Source organism: Myodes glareolus, chromosome 1 (genome assembly GCF_982192425.1).
Source record: "Myodes glareolus chromosome 1, mMyoGla1.1, whole genome shotgun sequence".
In the NCBI taxonomy this organism is placed as follows: domain Eukaryota; kingdom Metazoa; phylum Chordata; class Mammalia; order Rodentia; family Cricetidae; genus Myodes; species Myodes glareolus.
In genome coordinates, this window is record NC_142026.1 from 75,836,127 (window position 1) to 75,855,903 (window position 19,777).

At 35.8% G+C, this 19,777-nt stretch overlaps 1 protein-coding gene across 3 annotated transcripts in view; it reads right to left on the reverse strand.

Annotated features, from left to right (window-relative positions):
- The window catches only part of LOC125411768 (vomeronasal type-2 receptor 116-like), a 46,814-nt gene extending 27,292 nt beyond the window's left edge, over positions 1-19,522 (reverse strand). For all 3 annotated transcript variants that reach the window (XM_085678757.2, XM_085678658.2, XM_085678699.2), the window contains exon 1: positions 19,326-19,522. In XM_085678757.2, coding sequence (XP_085534883.2) covers positions 19,326-19,522 — 197 coding nt within the window. The remainder of the gene's footprint in view (positions 1-19,325) is intronic.
- Between the last annotated feature and the right edge of the window lie 255 nt (positions 19,523-19,777).

Genomic DNA, 19,777 nt, shown 5'->3' on the forward strand with positions numbered 1-19,777 from the left:
GATGAGCTAATATGTAACTGTTCTATTCCCATTCTAATGTGTTGATAATTATCACACACCAGGGCTGTCACTCAAGTAAGTGAAAAGCGAAGTGAAAATTGCACTTTCATAGAATACAAACATATAATTTACAGTCCATAATCCATTTTCTAACAAAAATTGGGTGAAGAAGTGGACTTTGAAATTAAAGGGTAGCGATTTTCCATGTATGTATTAAATTATAGTGAAACAATGACACATATGCTGTTCACAATGGACAAATCTCTTACTCCATTCTTGATGCTGCTTCAGAATAATGGGAGCACATGCAGATCATTCAAGAGCGTAACTGTATATCTATGTGAAAATTCTTCACAGCTAGGTGAGTCACAAATATTAGTTGCCCCACCACATTCTTTAGGACTTACACATTGATGAATATCCATCAGTTGATTATAATCTATGACCACTTACTTTGGCCCACTTAGGAGGATACTAATTGAAATAGAGTGGGGTTTTATTTAATAAGTCATCTCCTGTGACAATACTATAGAAACTGTGAAGCAGATGGCTATATATGATGGAACACTGTAGAGAGTCCTTTCTTCAGTCAGCATCCAGTCTTATAAATTGAAGGATAACTCTCATTAAAACAGAACACTTTTTGGACAAATTAAAAGTAGAAAAATAGCATTGATTCTTTAAAAAAATGTGGTTGCTTATTGATGTGCAGGTTTTGAAAACAAGGCAGAAAATTCATACCTTTGTTCTGATTTTCATTGTCTAGTCCTTATGAAATATTCATGATGACACATCATACAACATACAAAGGAACTTACTGTACATTCAAAATATTGTTGAAATGCTTTTTTTCCACAGGTAAATACACTGTTGCAAGTAAGGATGGGCAAACTGCCAACAAGACTCCATCCTAGTCTTCTGATACAAGGAGGGGCCGCTCTAACCAGCTGCCTGGCTATCTTAGCCCTGAAATAACCACACAGAAACTGTGTTCATTAAATCACTGCTTGGCCTATTAGCTCTAACTAACATCTTATTGACTAACTTTTACATTTTGATTTATCCCATTTCTATTAATCTATGTATCGCCTTGTGGCAGTGGTTTACCAGGAAACATTTAGCATATCTGATTCTGGTGGCTCCATGGTGTTTCTTTCTTTCTCTGCCTTTCTTTCTCCCAGCATTCCATTCTGTCTTGTACCTAAGTTCTGCCCTATGAACTATTCCAAGGCAGTTTTTTATTCATTAACCAATGAAAGCAACACACAAACAGAATGAACTCCTACACCAGTCTTCATTGTGCTTTCTTCTCCAAATCTCTTGGAATGAATAAAACTGACCAACAATGTGGAATTTGGGAGCAAAAAGAGGGAAATAATTGTCCATCTGAATGTCTGGACAGTGTAATTTTGAAATGCCTTTAATCTAAGCTTATCAAATAGGCATACGTATATTTTCAAGTGCAGTTATTTCTTTCTTTCTTTCTTTCTTTCTTTATTAAAAATTTCCACCTCCTCCCCGCCTTCCTTTTCTCCCCCCACCTTCCCCTCCCTCTCTAGTCCTAAGAACAGTCAGGGTTCCCAGCCCCAAAGGAAATCCAAGGTCCTCTCCCTTCCATGCAGGTCTATAAAAGTGAGCGTCCAAACAAACCAGGCTCTCACAAAGTCAGTCCATGCAGTAGAATCAAAACCCAGTGTGATTGTCCTTGGCTTCTCAGTCAGACTTCATTGCCAGCCACGTTCAGAGTGTCCATTTGATCACATGCCCCATCACTCAAAGTCCAGCTGGCCTTGGTGAGCTCCCATTAGATCAGTTCCACCGTCTCAGTGGGTGGACACACCACTCGTGGTCCTGACTTCCTTGCTCATGTTCTCCCTACTTCTGCTCCTCATTTGGACCTTGGGAACTCAGTCCAGTGCTCCAATGTGGTTCTCTGTCTCTATCTACATCTATTGCCAGATGAAGGTTCTATGGTGATATGTAAGATATTCATCAGTGTGGCTATGGGACAAGGCCAGTTCAGGCACCCTTTCCTCTGCTGCCCAAGGAATAATCTGAAGACCTCTCCTTGGACCTGAGAATCCCTCTAGAGTCAAGTCTCTTGCAGACCCTAAAATGGCTCCCTTTATTAAGATATTTACTTCTCTGCTCCCATATCCACCCTTCCTCCATTGCACCCATCCCATTCCCCCAAGCTTTCCTGAATCCTCCCTTTCTCCCTTCTCTCTACCCATCTCCCTTTGCATCAGCTCCCCACACACCCCCGTGAACCCAACTTTTGCCTGGCAGTCTTGTCTACTTCCAATATCCAGGAGGAAAACTATATGATTTTGTTTGGGTTCACCTTCTTATTTAGGTTCTCTAGGATCATGAATTATAGGCTCAATGTCCTTTATTTATGGCTATTCTGACAGGTGTAAGATGGAATCTCAAAGTTGTTTTGATTTGCATTTCCCTGATCGCTAAGGAGGTTGAGCATGACCTTAAGTATCTTTTGGCCATTAGAACTTCTGTTGAGAATTCTCTGTTCAGTTCAGTACCCCATTTTATAATTGGGTTAATTAGAGTTTTAGTGTCTAGTTTCTTGAGTTCTTTGTATATTTTGGAGATCAACCTTTGTCTGATGAGGGGCTGGTGAAGATTCTCTCCCAATCAGTAGGTTGCCTTTTTGTCTTACTGAAAGTGTCCTTTGCTTTACAGAAGCTTCTCAGTTTCAGGAGGTCCCATTTATTCATTGCTGTTCTTATTGTCTGTGCTACTAGGGTTCTACCTAGGAAGTGCTCTCCTGTGCCCATGTCTAGTAGACTACTTCCCACTTTTTCTTCTATCAGGTTCAAAGTGGTCAGATTAATGTTGAGGTCTTTAATCCATTTGGACCTGAGTTTTGTGCATGGTGATATATATGGATCTATTTTCATTCTTCTACAGGTTGACATCCAGTTACGCCAGCACCATTTGTTAAAGATGCTTTCTTTCTTCCACTGTATAATTTTAGCCTCTTTGTCGAAAATCAGGTGTTCATATGTTTGTGGATTAAGATCTGGGTCTTCATTTCCAATACCAAGCAGTTCTCATTACTGTAGCTCTGTAATAGAGTTTGAAGTCAGGGATGGTAATGCCTCTGGAAGTACTTTTATTTGATAGGATTGTTTTGGCTATCCTGGGTTTTTTGTTTTGCCATTTATACTTGATTATTGTTCTTTCAAGGTCTGTGAAGAATTTTGCTGGGATTTTGATGGGGATTGCATTGAATCTATAGATTGCTTTTGGTAGAATTGCCATTTTTACTATGTTGATCCTCCCAATCCAAGAGCATGGGAGATTCTTCCATTTTCTGGTATCCTCTTCAATTTCTTTCTTCAAAACCTTAAAGTTCTTATCAAATAGATCTTTCACTTCATTGGTTAGAGTTACCCCAAGATACTTTATGCTGTTGTGGCTATTGTGAAAGGTGATGTTTCTCTGATTTCCCTCTCTGTATCTTTGTTCTTTGTGTATAGGGGGCAACTGATTTTTTTGGAGTTGATCTTGTATCCTGCCACAGTACTAAAGGTTTTGATCAGCTGTAGGAGTTCTTTGGTAGAGTTTTGGGGGTCACTTATGTACACTAAATCATATTATCTGCAAATAATGAAAGTTTAACTTCTTCCTTTCCAATTTGAATCCCCTTGTGCTATCCCGGACTTTCTCCAATACACTTCGCCCTTCTGCAACAACCGCCTGGCAGGATTCATCTTCTAAGCAATTACAAAGTGATCCCAAGAGAACTGCTAAAAGAAGTACCAAGGACTCTACGAAACCTTCTCAAGGCAGAGACAAGTCAAGCCCAAAATCAAAAAGTCCAGGAATAGTCATACCTCTCTGAGCATGCAGACCTGCAGTTTTGAATCCTCCTTGTGTCCAAGGGGTCTCCAGCGGTGCGAGCAGTGGTCAGGGTCCCCTGGCATCCCGGGTTTCGGCACCAGATGTCCCGTGCTACCGTCTCGCCAGCAAGAACGATGTGACACACTTAGGATTCTTCTGCAGAAAAGCTTTAATTCGTCTTGAGAGAGAGAGCATAAGCTTACAAAGTGGAGACCCAGAATGAGGGGAACCCATCCCTTATATAGGAAACAGTCCTCGCTTCGGACGTGTCACTCTTGGATTGGTCCGCTGCCCATCAACCCAGATGATGCCTCTGGAGTAGGCAGGAATGCAGCAGTGGAAAGTTACCAAGCACATGCGCATTATAGTCCCATTGTCTCTGCCTCCCCAATGCTGGGATTAAAGGTGTGTGCTACCCCACCTTGAAGTCACAGAGGTCAACTACCTCTGTCCCTTAAAGTAATGGAGAATGTGGTTGCGGCCCTCCACACCCTTGATCTCTTTATGCTGTCTTATTGCTATTGCTAGAACTTCAAGCACTATATTGAAGAGGTATGGAGAGAGTGGACAGCCTTGTCTCATTCCAGATTTTAGTGGAATGACTTTGAGTTTCCCTCCATTTATTTAATGTTGGCTGTTGGCTTGCTGTATATTGTCTGTATTATATTTAGGAATGAACCTTGTATCCCTAATCTCTCCAAGACCTTTATCATAAAGGGGTGTTGAATTTTGTCAAATGCTTTTTCAGCATCTAATGAAATGATCATATTTTTTTTTCAAGTGCAGTTATTTCTGTGGACAAAAATAGATACTGTGCATTCCTGACACTGTCCTTTTGAAAGTGTTTTCTCACACATTGAGATCTCTAACACTCTTCTCAGGAACAATGCATCTGATATCTGATATCTCTGTGATGAACGTGAATGAGACAAGTTCAGAAATTTCATGACATTACTTATATTTGTAGAAATTAAAGAGCATGGGTGGAAGCCATTTTTGGAAAATTTGGTCCAATGACATTCTCATCAATCTGTTTATGCTAATGTCTTTAGAAATGTTTTCAGGATATTTATTAGGTATCCATAGTGCAAATTGTATTATTGTTTTATGAGGACTCAGAAATTCAGAATTCATAGGTACACACTGATCACTGATCATTGTATCACAAAGTTCATGCCAGGAAAACCCTCCTCATATTTGGAGCAATTCAATTCCAAACAGCATGACAGTTGCACCTATGCTTCATCTATGGCTGGTACAGAATATTTAACCAAATCTTGTGCTTTCTTGACTTTAGAACTGATAATCAAACCAAATACAGAAAAAATTTTAAATTCTAATATTCCAAAACTATCCAGTTCATTGTAGAACCACAGGTCATTCATACGTTAAATGTTGATTTTTAAATATCCATTAAAATCTGGAGAGAACACCAGACTTGTGTGATTCATCTACTGCATAAGACCTATTCTTCTTCCTCCTCCAAAGATCATGAATAATGATAAGGCAAATTGAATATTTAATATCTATAACACCATATCCCTCCATAATCCTCTGTTCTCACAGTTCAAAACCATTGTTGACTGTTTTTTTCTGCTTTATCTTTGATTTCCTTTTTATTTATCTTTGCTCATTATACAGTCTAGTAGTTGTTCCAAAAATTCTTTTGTTGATTATCTTAGAAACAAATGGAAACTAGGAAGTGACATTCTTATACCATTTTTCTAGTCATGTATTTAGTTTGCTCTCTAGAACCTGCGCTGCCAGTGGGAGAGTGTTATTGTTAGTGTGAGTTGATGAGCTTCTTTCAGTGGATATGAGTGCAGAGAATGTAGGGAATTATAAGTCGAGTCTTATCTGTGGGTGGTGTTATGTTTTATTTAGTATTTGTAGTGAGGTAAATAGGACTACTGTTCTTCTATAGATATTATTGTACATTAAAAAATAAACATCTAAAAGGTGCATGACTCTGGGTATGTGATAAGCTATTCTCAGGGCCTGCAATGCAGATATAGAGGAAAGTGAAAGTCAGATTCTTTCATAGGAAGGCAGAGCAAATTCACTTTTCTCAGAGAGTGCAAATAAAAACTCCAGTGATCCAGATTCAGGATAGTATCTGGTTTTTCTGCATGTAATTAATAATTATTTTTAATTAATTCAGTATAAATAGTTTATTTTCAAAATTCACACATTTTACATATTCTTTGTTGGGACTTGCCACTCTATCACCCTCAGATGTTTCTCACCTAACTACTGATTCCCTATTTTAACCTGAACAGTTTCACTTTTACTTTATGAATTCAGTAAGCTTTTCATCTGAATTCAAATATTCCTAAGAGACTTCTGTAGCTAGTAATCTTGTTTAAATTGTTGCTGTATTCAATCATTTATGAATTACATAAGCTATTTATTTAAACTTCTCTAAAATCAGTTTATAAGTTTTAGTTAAAAATCATTTTGGCCCTGGTGGCACGTGCCTTTATTCTCTGCACTTGCTAAACAGAGGCAGGTAGATATCTGTGGGTTCGATATCAGCCAATTCTACAGAATGAGTTCCAGGATAGGCAGGACAGTTACAAAAAGAAACCATCTCTACAAAGCAAATGAAAAAAATTACTGTGTGTTTAATTAAGTGTGGTCATTGATTAAATAAATCTTTCAAAATTCCATAAATGCATTGCAAATAACAACAATGAATTTTGTTTTTATGACAATAAAACCACAAAATTTTATATGAAATATTTCCTATATCTCATTTTTTGATGAGAGACATCAAGGTTGATTCCATATCTTGACTGTTTCAATAATGCTTAAATGAATATGGGTAGACAAGTGTCTATGTGTTATACCAACTTATCTACTTTCAGAAAGGTCTACAGGAGGTATGGATGGATCATAAGATACTCCTATATTAAATGACTAAATTAGCTACATGTGTTTACCACAATGGGATTTTTAGTTGCTACTCACACAAGAAGCATTGACAAGCAATTCCCACAACTCCTATGTGTTCATTAATTTATTTCGTTATTTTTAGTTTTTCATAGTCATTGTGATTTGGGAATCCTGTCTTAACAAAAAGTTTCCATTATTTGAGTGAAAATATTTGTACGTATTTTCACACTCATGTTGCCTTAAATAATTTAAACTGGGGAGTAAAAAAACGCTGGTTGTAAAGATGACAGCATTATAAAATTTTCATGTTGGCCATAGGCTTTCTCTAGACAGCATTCATCTGGCTTTTACAATAAACAGATGTTAGATTTTGTCATCTAATGAGAGAATCACATGTCCTTTCTTTTTTCCGTTTGCTTATATCATTGAAAAGTTACTTGATTTTCATACATTGAACCATCTCTGTGTCTCTGTGATGACCATTTTGATGAGATATTGGATTACATTTACAATTATTTTATTGAGTATTTCAGCATTGATGCTCACAGGGGACATTTATCTACCATTCCCTCTTTATTTTGTTCATCTATGATATGGTTATCAGAGAAACTATACCTCATAAAATGAATTAGGCAATATTCATTTTGTTTTTGTCCTATGGAATAATTTGAGAAGAATTTGTTTTGAATAATCTTTGAAAGTATAATTCTATTCTGTGCTAAAACCATATGACTGTTAACTTCTCCATATCCTTGGGAGTTTTATAATGATTGCTTTGTCTTAACAGGGATAAAAGGTCAACTTGGACTCTATATCTAATATTGGGTTAGGTTTGATAGGAAGATGTATCAAGAAAATTATCTATTTATTTTAGACTATCAAATTGGTAGCATATAGGTTATAAAACTGTGTTTTTAGGATATGCTGGATTTTCTTAATGTCTGTTGCTTATACTCTTTTCTTTTGCATTCTCCAATATGATTATTATTTCTGCTTCTTTCAGTTAGGATGGATGAGGATTTTGATATATTGTTAACTTTATGCAAGAATCATATCTTTGTTTCAATGATTCTTTATTTTGTTCAATTTTTTATTTTATTGATTTCTACAATTTGATCTGTTAAAATGTTGAGTACATGAAATGACAATGTTTATTTTTTGAGGAGATGAAGACAAAGTGAACATTTTTCAGTCAGATTTTATGTTTCCCTGATGGAAGTTGAATGTGAGTATCCAAAAAATGTCTTATGGAGATTAGAGCTTTGTTAAAGCAATAAATGATGAGGGAAAGTTAGGAGAGATGATCTCTGTGTTAGACTGTCAACAGGGTCAGTGGTGTAGATTTGATTTTACAGCAGGTAATCTACTGCTGTGCAGGGGAAAAGACTGTAAGACTGGATTTGTTAGAAGGGAGGGAATGGCAATGATCTGCAGTTAGTCTAATAACATGCATGGTTTGATGGAACACAAGGCACAGAATATGTTTGGTGTGTGTTTATTTCTAAATCTCGGTCCAAAGAACCAACTTGTAAAGTACTGTAAAAACTATCTGAGTAGTTTTACTTTTAATTTTTACAGACTTTTTGTGAATTTCTTGTTCAGAAAAATTTTACTGTTCCCACAAGAGTTTGGAACATTGTATAAACTTTCCTTGGGTAGTTAAACAACTGACTATTCACCACAGATAATGACAGTGCAAGTCAATGATTCAACACAACTCTGCATTGGTTTATCAAATCTTTACAAGGGAACATGTTTGTTAACATAAGTTCATGTAGGAGACTTGTATATTGACCTCTCCAAATCTCTCACTCTCTTTGAGCCTGTCCACCATATCTCATGTCTTCCATCTCCCTTTCTACATTATCTGAGTCTGCAATAGGGGCGGTCTCCCAGCTCTACCAGAGACCACAGTGACAACCAGAATTCTAGGCAGGCCACTAACCTTTTAATGCACCCCACTTTCCATATACCCCAAATGTGATTGCCTATCCCCAAGCCTCCAGACTTGTGTGCTTCAGTCCCTCAATACAGTAATACAGTCTCTACTCAATCAGAGAACATACAGGAGTGTTAGAGGTTGTCACTGATGGCCTACCTCCATACAATCCCACTTTTTAATGTCCTACCATATTCTCAATACAAAACCTCTATGCATAAAAGAGCCCCAGCCTCAAGATAAGGAGAGTCCTACAAACCATAGGCCAATATTGCCACCTGACATTCATCTTCCAACTTGAGTAGAGATGCGCTTAAGATCTTCAGGCAATATATGTGAGATGACAAAAGAGAAAACAGAAATAAAGGAATAAAGCATGTATATAAAGGTGAACTCATAAATAAGCATGGAGGTATATATTCACCACAAATCAGAACCTAGAAACTACTGTAAATATATTATCAGCAACATCTGAGGCAATATGTAACTACCAATTACTGTTATCTTACTACAGCAAGCCCTTACTGTTCTAACACAGCTGAAGCATAACAAAAGACCTTAAAATCAACTTCAGAAGTATAATTGAGGACTTTAAAGAGGATAAATAAATACATGAAAGAAATTGAGGAAAAAGAAAGCTAAAATATGCAGTAAATGAAATAAATTTCTTAAAGAAAGCAAAGAAAACATAATCAGTTGAAAGAAAGAAATAAAAATGTTTAAGACCTAAAAGTGGTTGTATATGCAATAAGTAAAAGAAAATCTAAGGGAACTGTGCAAAAGAAAAGTCTAGGTAAGCAAACAGGAACTATAGCGACAAGTATTCTCAACAGAATACAAGAGATGAAAAAATAGAAACAATTAACAAAGGAAATCTAAAATATCCTTTACACAAAGCCCCCAGGAATGCTGAAACTCTTTGAAAAGATCAAACTTAAGAACAATAGAAATAGAATAATGAGAAGAACCTAATCACAAATTCCTCCAAAATATCTTTTGCATATTATAGCCAAAATTTTTCATAGCCTAGAAATGGAGAACCTTAAAATGATACAAATATTTACAAAATACCTAATAGATTGTAACAGAATACAGATGCTTTCAAAAAATAGAAACTAAAATGGTAAATAAACAGAATAACGAAAGACTATTAAATGCTGCAAGGTAAAAAAAAATCAAGTAAAATATCAATGTAGACTTATCTGAATTTCACTGGAAATTTTAATGACTCTAAAAGACAGCATGTGTTAAACTGTCCTGCAGATATTCAGAGAGCACAGATATCAACTCTATACCCTTCAACACATTCAATTCTTGGAGACTGAGACAATATATCCATGATAAATTCAACTTTTAACAATATTTATCCACATATAGAGCACTACAGAAAGTACCACAAGGAAAACTTAAACCTGAGAAGTTAATTACATGCATAAAACAAAGGAAATAAAGAGCCCCTTCCTAGGAAAACAAAATCAGGAAACAATCACACCACCAAATTCACCACCACTGTCATCACTGCCATTAAAAACAACATAAATAACAAGAAAACAGAAATTTAAAAATCACTGGTCATTGATATGTAAGTGGTATTGGCTTCAAAATAGAGAGACACAGAATAAAAGAATGAATGTCGATGGAGTTCATCCTTCTGGAAATAATGAACACACCTCCAAAACAAAGATAGTTATACCTCAGAGTTAATGCATTAAAAAAATGATTTTCATGAAAATGACCTAAGAAACAAGATAGTGAAGCCTTTTCAGCTTCTAACAAACTACACTTCAAACCTCAAATCAATAGAAGATGATAAAAGATACTTCATTTTTTAATAGTAGACATCCCAATATCTATAGTTTAATGCACAGGGACTCACATTTGTAAAAGAAATATAACGAAAGCTTAAATCACACACTGACATTCATACATTGATAGTGGGAGATTTCAGCATCCCACTTTCTCCAAAGAACAGGTTATCTGAACTAAACCAAAGCAGATAAACACTCCTGGTAACAGACATTATAAACAAAAGAACCTGGCAAATATCTACAGAATGTTGGATGGAAACACAAAATAGTATTTCATCTTTTCAGGTTCTCATAGAACTTTCCCCAAAATTTATGAAAAAGCAAATCTCAAATGATACAAGAAAATAAAATAACCCATGGCACCCTATCAAACAAACAGAGGTTAAACCTGAATATCAACTTTAGGATAAAAAACAGAAAGCTTTTACAGTCATGGAAAACAAACAACTCTAAGTGATGATGGAATCAAGAAAACAATAATGAAATTAAAGATTTTTCAGACTTAAATAAATATAAATACAGCAAACACCCAAACTTATGGGACTATCTAACAGCTGTGGTAAAAGAAAGTTTCATTTATCTACTATTTTACAGAAGCAATAGGTGAGATCTTATACTAGCAATTTAAAACACACCTACAAGCTCTAGAACAAAAAGAAATATGGGCATCCAAGAGAAATAAACACAGGAAAAAATCAAATTGAATTCTGTATTTAATAAGTTAGATGAAAGAGAACAATAAAAAGAGTCAATGAAGCTAAGAATTGATTCTTTGAGAATATCAACAAGAAAGCTAAAACCTTATCCAAACTAACTTATAGATTGACTATCTTAATTAATAAAATCTGAAATAAAAAAGGAGACATAAAAATATACACCAAGTTCAAGTCCCCCCCCCCATCCAGGTCCAGGAAGGTGAGTATCCAAACAGACTGGATCCCAAAAATCAAGTAAATGCAGAGGAAACAAGTCCCAGTGTCATTGTCAATGGCTTTTCAGAAAGGCTCCGGCTGGAAGACCTGACTGCTCTTAGGGATGGAGAGGGAGGAGGAGGGGGAGGGGGAAGTGGGAGGGTGTCGGGAGGAGGGGCGGAAATGGAAACTTTCATAATTTAATAAACTTTGAAAAATATATATATATATACACCAAGGATATCTAGATAATCATTAGGTCATACTTGAGAACCTTAGAATAAAAAAGTTGGAAAATTTAAAAGAAAAGGATAATTTCTCAATAGATATGTCATATTAAATCAAGATCATAGAAGCAACAGAAATACTCTTGCAATTCCTCAGGAAATAGAAAAAATCTTTAAGAGTCGCCAAACAAAGTAAAGCTCAAAGACAAATGAGTTTAGCAAGAAGTTTACCAGACGTTCCTGTAAGAGTGAGCACCAGGTTTCTTCAAGTTATTCCACAAAATAAAAACAGAATCAAAATTGTCAACTTCACTTTATGAGACCACAATCACCTGATACACAATCCACAAATAATTCAACTGTGAAAGAAAATTCTAACAAATTTCCCTTTTGAAGTTGGTGTAAAATACTCAATAAAATACTTGCAAACTGGTTGAGTTTTTGTTTGGTTTTGGCATCATGGTAACTGTAGCTTCAGAAAAGGAGTTTGGCAATGAGTCTTCTGTTTCTATTTTGTGAAACACATTAAGGAGTATAGGTATTAGCTTTTCTTGGAAGTTCTGGTAGAATTCTGCATTGAAACCATGTGGTCCTAGGCTTTTTTTTTTGGTAGGGAGGATTTTGATGACAGTTTCTAATTCCTTGTGAATTATAGGTCTATTTAAATTGTTCACCTGGTCTCGATTTAAATTTGGTATATGGTACTTATCTTGTCAATCTTTTTTTTTGAAAGTAATTTTATTAAATTATAAAGAGTTTCCATTTACGCCCCTCCTCCCAACGCCCTCCCACTCCCCCCCTCCCTCTTCTCCTCCCTCTTTGTCCCCAAGGGCAGTCAGGGTCTCCTGCCCTGTGGGAAGTCCAAGTTCCTCCCCCCCTCCCTCCAGGTCCAGGAAGGTGAGCATCCAAACAGACTGGATCCCAAAAATCCAGTATATGCAGAGGAAACCAGTCCCAGTGTCATTGTCAAGAACCACCCTTTTGTTTCATTGATTCTTTGGATTGTTTTCTGTGTTTCAATTTTGTTGATTTCAGCCCTCAGTTTAATTATTTCCAGTCTTCTACTCCTCCTGGATGAATATGCTTCCTTTTTTTCTAGAGTTTTTAGGTGTTCTGTTAAGTCTCTTATGTGTGCTTACTCCATTTTCTTTAATTGGGCACTTAGTGGTATGAACTTTCCTCTTAGCACTGCTTTCATAGTGTCCCATAGGTTTGGGCATGTTGTGTCTTATTTTTGTTGAATTCAAGGAAGACTTTAATTTCTTTCTTTATTTCTTCCTTGATGCAGGGGTGGTTCAGTAGTTGACTGTTCAGTTTCTATGAATTTGTAGGCTTTCAGAGGGTAGAAGTGTTGTTGAATTCTAACTTTATTCCATGGTGATCCGATAGTACACAGGTGGTTACTACGATTTTTTTTTTGTATCTGTGGATGTTTGTTTTGTTACCGATTATGTGTTCAATTTTTGAGAAGGTTCTATGAGATGCTGAGAAGAAGGTAAATTCTTTTCTGTTTAGGTGGAATGTCCTATAGATGTCTGTTAAGTCCATTTTGTTCATTACATCTGTTAGTTCTCTTATTTCTCTGTTAAGTTTCTGTCTAGTTGACCTGTCCATTAGTGAGAAAGGAGTGTTGAAATCTCCTACTATTATAGTGTGGGGTTTGATGTGTAAATTGAGATCTACTAATGTTTCTTGTACATATGTGGGTGCTTTTGTATTAGGGGTTAGGTGTTCAGGATTGCCACCTCAACCTGATGTATTGTTCCAGTTTGAGTATAAAGTGTCCTTCTCCATCTCTTCTGATTGATTTTAGTTTGAAATCAATTTTGTTAGATACTAGTATAGTCACACACACACTTGTTTCTTAGGTCCATTTGATTGGAAAACCTTTTCCCAACCCTTTACTCTGAGATAGTGTCTGTCTTTGAGGTTGAGGTGTGTTCCTTGTAAACAGCAGTATGTTGGATCCTGTTTTCATATCCATTCTCTTAAACTGTGCCTTTTTCTAGGTGAATTGATTCCATTGATATTAAGTGATATTAATGACCAGTGGCTGTTAACTCTGGTTAATTTTTTTTGATGGTAGTGTTTGTGTGTTTCCCTTCTTTGAGTTGTGCTAGTGGAGGGTTGTCAGATACCCGTGTTATTATGGGTGTTGTTGACTTCCTTGGATTGTGGTTTTCCTTCTAGTACTTTCTGTAAGGCTGGGTTTGTGGCTACGTATAGTTTAATCTGTTTTTTTTTCCTGGAATATCTTGTTTTCTCCATTGATGATGAATGCAAACTTTGCTGGGTATAGCAGTCTGGGCTTGCATCCATGGTCTCTTCATGTCTGCAGCACATCTATCCAAGATCTTCTGGCTCTCCTGGTTTCCAATGAGAAGTCAGGTATAATTCTGATAGGTTTACTTTTATATGTTACTTGCCCTTTTTCCTTTGCAGCTCTTAATATTCTTAATTTATTCTCTATATTTTGTGTTTTGATTATTATATGACAAGGGGATTTTTTGTTCCAGTCTATTTGGTGTTCTGTATGCTTCTTGTACCTTCATAGGAATATCCTTCTTTAGGTAGGAAGGTTTTCTTCTATAATTATGTTGGATATGTTTTCTGGGCTTTGAGCTGTAATTCTTCTCCTTCTTCTACCCCTATTATTCATAGGTTTGGTCTTTTCATGGTATCCCAAGAATACATCACAAAGATCATGACCAAATAGGTTTTATCCCAGAGTTTGAGGGATGGTTCAACATATGAAAATCAGTCAATAAAATTCACTCTATAAGCAAAACTAAAGAAAATACCATATCATAATCTCATTAGATGCTAAAATTTCTTTGACAACACCAACAGCCTTTTATGATAAAAAGCTTTTGAAAAATTATGAATACAGAGAAGTTACCTCAATATATTAAAGTTACTTATAGCTCTCCTAGGGCCAACATAATAATAATAGAAAATAATTCAAAAAATTCTATTAAATTAAGGACCAAGTCAAGGTTGTTTATGCTCTCTATGTCTACTCAACATATTATTTGGACTTTTAATAAGAGCAGTAAGACTGTCAAAGGAGATCAAAAGATTAAAAATTGAAAAGTAAGAATTTAAAATATATGTATGTGCAGAATATATGATAGCATATATAAGTGATTCAGAAAATTCTAGCACATAATCTCTATAGCTGAATCACTCCGAAAGTGGTGGAATATGATATTAAGTAAAATAAAAATATAGCCCTCTTAGTTAATATTGACATGGGACTTAAAAAAATCCGTTGCACAACACCGTTCATGATAACCAGAAACAATGTAAAATGACTCTATGTTCCTGTATAAAGTAAGTGAAATACTTTTATATTGTATATTTTGACTATGATCAAACTATCATATTACATTCAATGTTCCCAAAAGTGTCGATAAAATTTGTGTTGAGTTGGAGGGTGTAATTAGCTACTATCTGACCAAAATAAACCACAGAAGTTTTGCAGGAGTGAGGAAAGATAGTCACAAGAGGTAATAGTGGGTCTTTAGAGAGGGACTTGACTCTTTTGGATGAGGAAAAAAGAGATAGGCAGTCACTTGGCTCTTCACCAGCACTACTCTGATCATTCAGGCTCTTACCTTGATAGCTGACTCCTGAGTTTTTATTGATAAAAATAATCAGATAAAAATATCATCTTACACTCAACTCTGGGCACAAAATCAAGAGTTAGCAGCTACTTTAGTTACTGCCTCCACAGGTGGCTTTTCCTTACTTGCCTCCAGTTCTTGAAATAAGTCTGTCGTCTTCCTTTTTCAGTATCTTACAAGAGTCCGTAGCTGTTGCCCATTCCCTAGCTATTGCTCATTCCTGGAGCCATAACGACACAGACCTCAAAGTTCACAGGCATATGAACTCCAAATGTAACTATAGTTGCTGATTGACCAATGACCAACTCTTCCTACAGGCACCTCCATTCCCTCACATCCTGAAACAGATTCCTCTTTTGCATATTTCCATGTCTCCTTTTTAGTAGTCAGGAAGCCTCTCTTAGATGAGAGCGCTTGCTTGCCTCTAGCAAGCAGAGCAGACCCGAGAAATTGCTGCTACCAAGAAAACATGCTTTATGCTATTCTTTTCCAAGCTTTCTCAGGCTTTCTGTGGATGCAGTTATCCACATTGGACACCGTTCTGTAACATGAGGGGCCTGCTCATTGAAGTTTCTGTCCTGCCTGGTACCCCACAGCTGTCAAGCCCCCCAAAAATCACACAGAGAGTCTGCATTAATTATAAAACCTACTGTGATGTGGTGACTCATATTCTTTGTATACCTAGTGATTCTCACATACTAAAACATAGAGTTAGAGAACTGTCTGTGTTACCATAATTGAAAAATAAATTGAGGATTATGTGTCATGATTTGGTTATCATATCTTCAGGTCTCGACAAGTATAAACGCATGTTGACTGCAATCATATTCACAAGTCATAGCAGACTGTATATTTTCCATCTCTTATCTCAGTTATGAGAGAAATTGAGCACCATCTTCATTGTTTGAGATGGGCAGCCCAACCCAGTTTCAGTTTAAGTGAAGCATGAAAGAAATCACGGCCAGAACTAGAGATGCATCATTGTGGGCCATCAGATACAGAGAGGGAAATTGACCATGATCAGTTAGGGTAGGATGGACAGTTTCATAGATAAGCTGAATGAATGACCTGGGGTGCATAGGTAAGCTAACACAAGAAGTAGCATGACCTCCTGAGAACTTAGAAACACTGTTCTGCCAAGTGTTCTAGAAAACCCCCTCACTTGTTAATATGTTTTCATTCTGTTTCACACAAGGAAATGCAAAAGCCCCATCAAGTATCTGAATAGTAACCTTTAACTACACATTTTGACATACATGTGTGACCATTATCTTCCTCACACATTTCTTACCATCTGGGAATGGTACAAATATAGACAAGCATTTCTTTCAAACACCCAAAAATACTTATCTGCTGAGATTTTAGAGATCCTTGAATAATTCTATTATGAAAGATGTTCAATAAGGTCATCTAAGCACAATTGTATACCTCATCTTGTCGTTACAGACTTAATTATGGGAAGTTTCTTTTCTTTGTTGTTCAGATAAATGAGATTGTGTAATTGTGACACAGTATTACAGCACCCCTGCAGGTAATTTTTATACTAGTGACATATTTAATAAAAGATCAGGGTTCTTGCTGACATCACCAATGCAAAAAGTCAAGACCAGAGCAAACTGGCAGTTTTCACTTCATATTCTATAAAAGGCAACAGGGTTTATTATGAGAAAAGATCTATATATGTTAATCTGTAGTAAAAACAAAAATTATTCTGTCCTGAACCTCCCTCAATAATTGAAACAAATGTCCTGTGTTGTGAGGTTGGAATGACAAAAGTTGCTGGAAGCTTGAAAACCTTTAAAATTTCATGAAAGTAAATCTTGTGTTAATAAGATGAACAATTTGCAGTTTTCACAGAAAGGTCTGTCCGTCTCTGGATCTTGAGTGCTTGCACAGAAGATAAAGGGTACAGGCTTTGAAGAAACCGAAAACCTGAACATATTTTCAGTTTGCAATTATTGAGCAATATTAAATGTACATGTGATGCATTAGCCAAGATTCTAGTAAGATTTATGAAACAAACTGAACTGAATAAGGAATTCAAGGAATCACTGGTGAGTGCACAGTAGTCTGCTGGAGCAATGTTTGCCTCCTGTTCTAATAATTATCTAATATTTAGTGGACAATATAGTTAACACATTCCCTCATGTCTATCATTGCCATTTTGTATTTTTTCCTTTCTGGTTTATCGATTAAAGGCACAAAAAGGTTTTTTTTAAATTTATGTTTTTAATAAATTTAAATACCAGAGTACATTTAGTAAATAGATTCATCTCTGTGTACAGACATCAGAAATACTCATATAGATCATAAAGCGGGAATGGATTTCACACTTTTAAGTAACATTTGCATTTAGTTACCATTGGCCTCACATGCACAATGATGCCCATACTCCATTTCATAAATGCAGAGATTAAGGGCCTGAACCCAAATATTGCAAATATATTTAATGCTTATATAGGTATGTTTGATGTAATCATACCTGGTATATCTGAACAACATGATTTTTTGTACAGAGCACCGATTTTTTATATTTCCAGTTACAAACTAATAACACTGGCATGCAATTGGGAATTATGTACATCTGGAAATTTCTGTGAGATTTGCTTGTGCCAGTGTTATATGTTTGTAAAGTAAAATAATAAAAAGTGTGCAATGTATGGAAAATATTTATGAATTTTATAATACAAATAGTCAGCAATACCATTTTGCTTTTATGTTTAAAGGAAAAATAATAACTCCTATGTCTTCTTACACATTTTGTATCACCTGACCAATAAACATCAAACTCAAACATATGCTTTCATGCCGAACGATGCACTCAGAGTTAAAAAACAATCTATTTCCTAATTTTACTTCTTACCATTGTGGTATCCTTATGAATAAATATAAATATTAACCTCTACATATTGAGAAAACAATCTTTAAATATTTGTTATTACCTTATGGAAATGTCATCAAAAGTTTCATTAACACTCAACATTAATTTGAGATAAGAACTTGTGGATATGAACAATAACTTCTGCACATTAAGAAACATCAATGATTTGACCTCTTGACTTGCTAAATTTGAGCAAAATCAAATGTGCATTGTGCACAAATTGGTAAAATACAAAACAATAATTAGTAAAATTATTGAAGAGAAAAGACATAAATGAGATAAAGCTGACAGTGACTAAACAACTTAGACCTAAATAGAAGAGAGGTGTACATCTTAAATAATAGCAATGAAGAGCTAGTAGATAACTATTCCCAAGTGTTGTCAAGGATCACATGCTAGGGCAGCCACTTAGTCAAGTGCAAGGAAAGTAAGCAGTCACCACTATTAGTGGCAACTCATATTTTAATAAATGCAAACACATCATTTATACTACAAATACTCTTTCTCTCTTTAAAAAGACAGTGAAGAACTGTACTGTGGAAATAAAGGCCCATGGCTGTACATATATATAAGTGAAGTATGGAGATACAGAATCACATAAAAGGTTCACAGTGGGCATGTCTCCTACTAAAGTTCATTCTTTATACAACTTTAGAAGACATAGTGTGACAACATGCAGAACATCTAAGAGCGTAACTGAATATCTATGTAAAATCTCTTTGGAGCAAAGGGTACCACACATATTAGATGCCCTGGGACATGCATCCGAAGCTGCATAGTCATCACAGTACCTAATCAACATCAGTTTAGTTGTTCCATTTAATATGATATTTATTTACTAATATGGGTTTCTTTTGATATCACTGAGAATTCACTTGTGGAGACAGGCAAAAGGAAAGATATACATGATGAACAAACTTATACAGTCCCCTCTTCCCTCAGCTTCCAGCACATAAGTAGGAGGGTAACTAGGAAAATAACATTATACCCCCTGGATAAAACAAATGTAAAAAAAAAAACAGCAATGGGTTTCAAAGACTTTGAGGTTGTTTCTTAGGTGTGAAAATTGAAATAACAGAACAAAACATATAAAGCATTGCTCTAATTCTCATTTTTATGATCCCCCATGAAATATTTATGGTAACATTTACATAGAAAATTCAAAGAAACTTACTCTATGTTTGGAATGTGTTTGAAATAATCTTTCTCCACAGGCCACTGCACTGTTGTAAGGAAGAACATACAACCTGCCACCAAGTCTTCATCCTTGTCTTTATTCTCATTCAGTCTCCAAAAGCACCTGGGATGAATGAACCTGGATACAAGAAGTGGAAAGTCCAGGAGATAGAAGAGAAAAATCAAAGTGAACATCTTTGTCCTGCTTGGAGCCTGGGCAGTGTGTGCTGTGAAGTGCTATTCAAATCATCACATTATATGGGGATCCATATATTCACACCTGCTGTTATTTCTTCAGCCAAAGGAGAGGCTATTTGTGAATTCATGTTTCATTTATTTCCCAGTTGGTTCCTTGCCTCTGGAGAAATCTTGGACATTTTCTTCCCCTTTGGCTGTGCACCTGATATCCATGTGATTAAATTTAGTTCAGAAATATATATGAGGAGAATT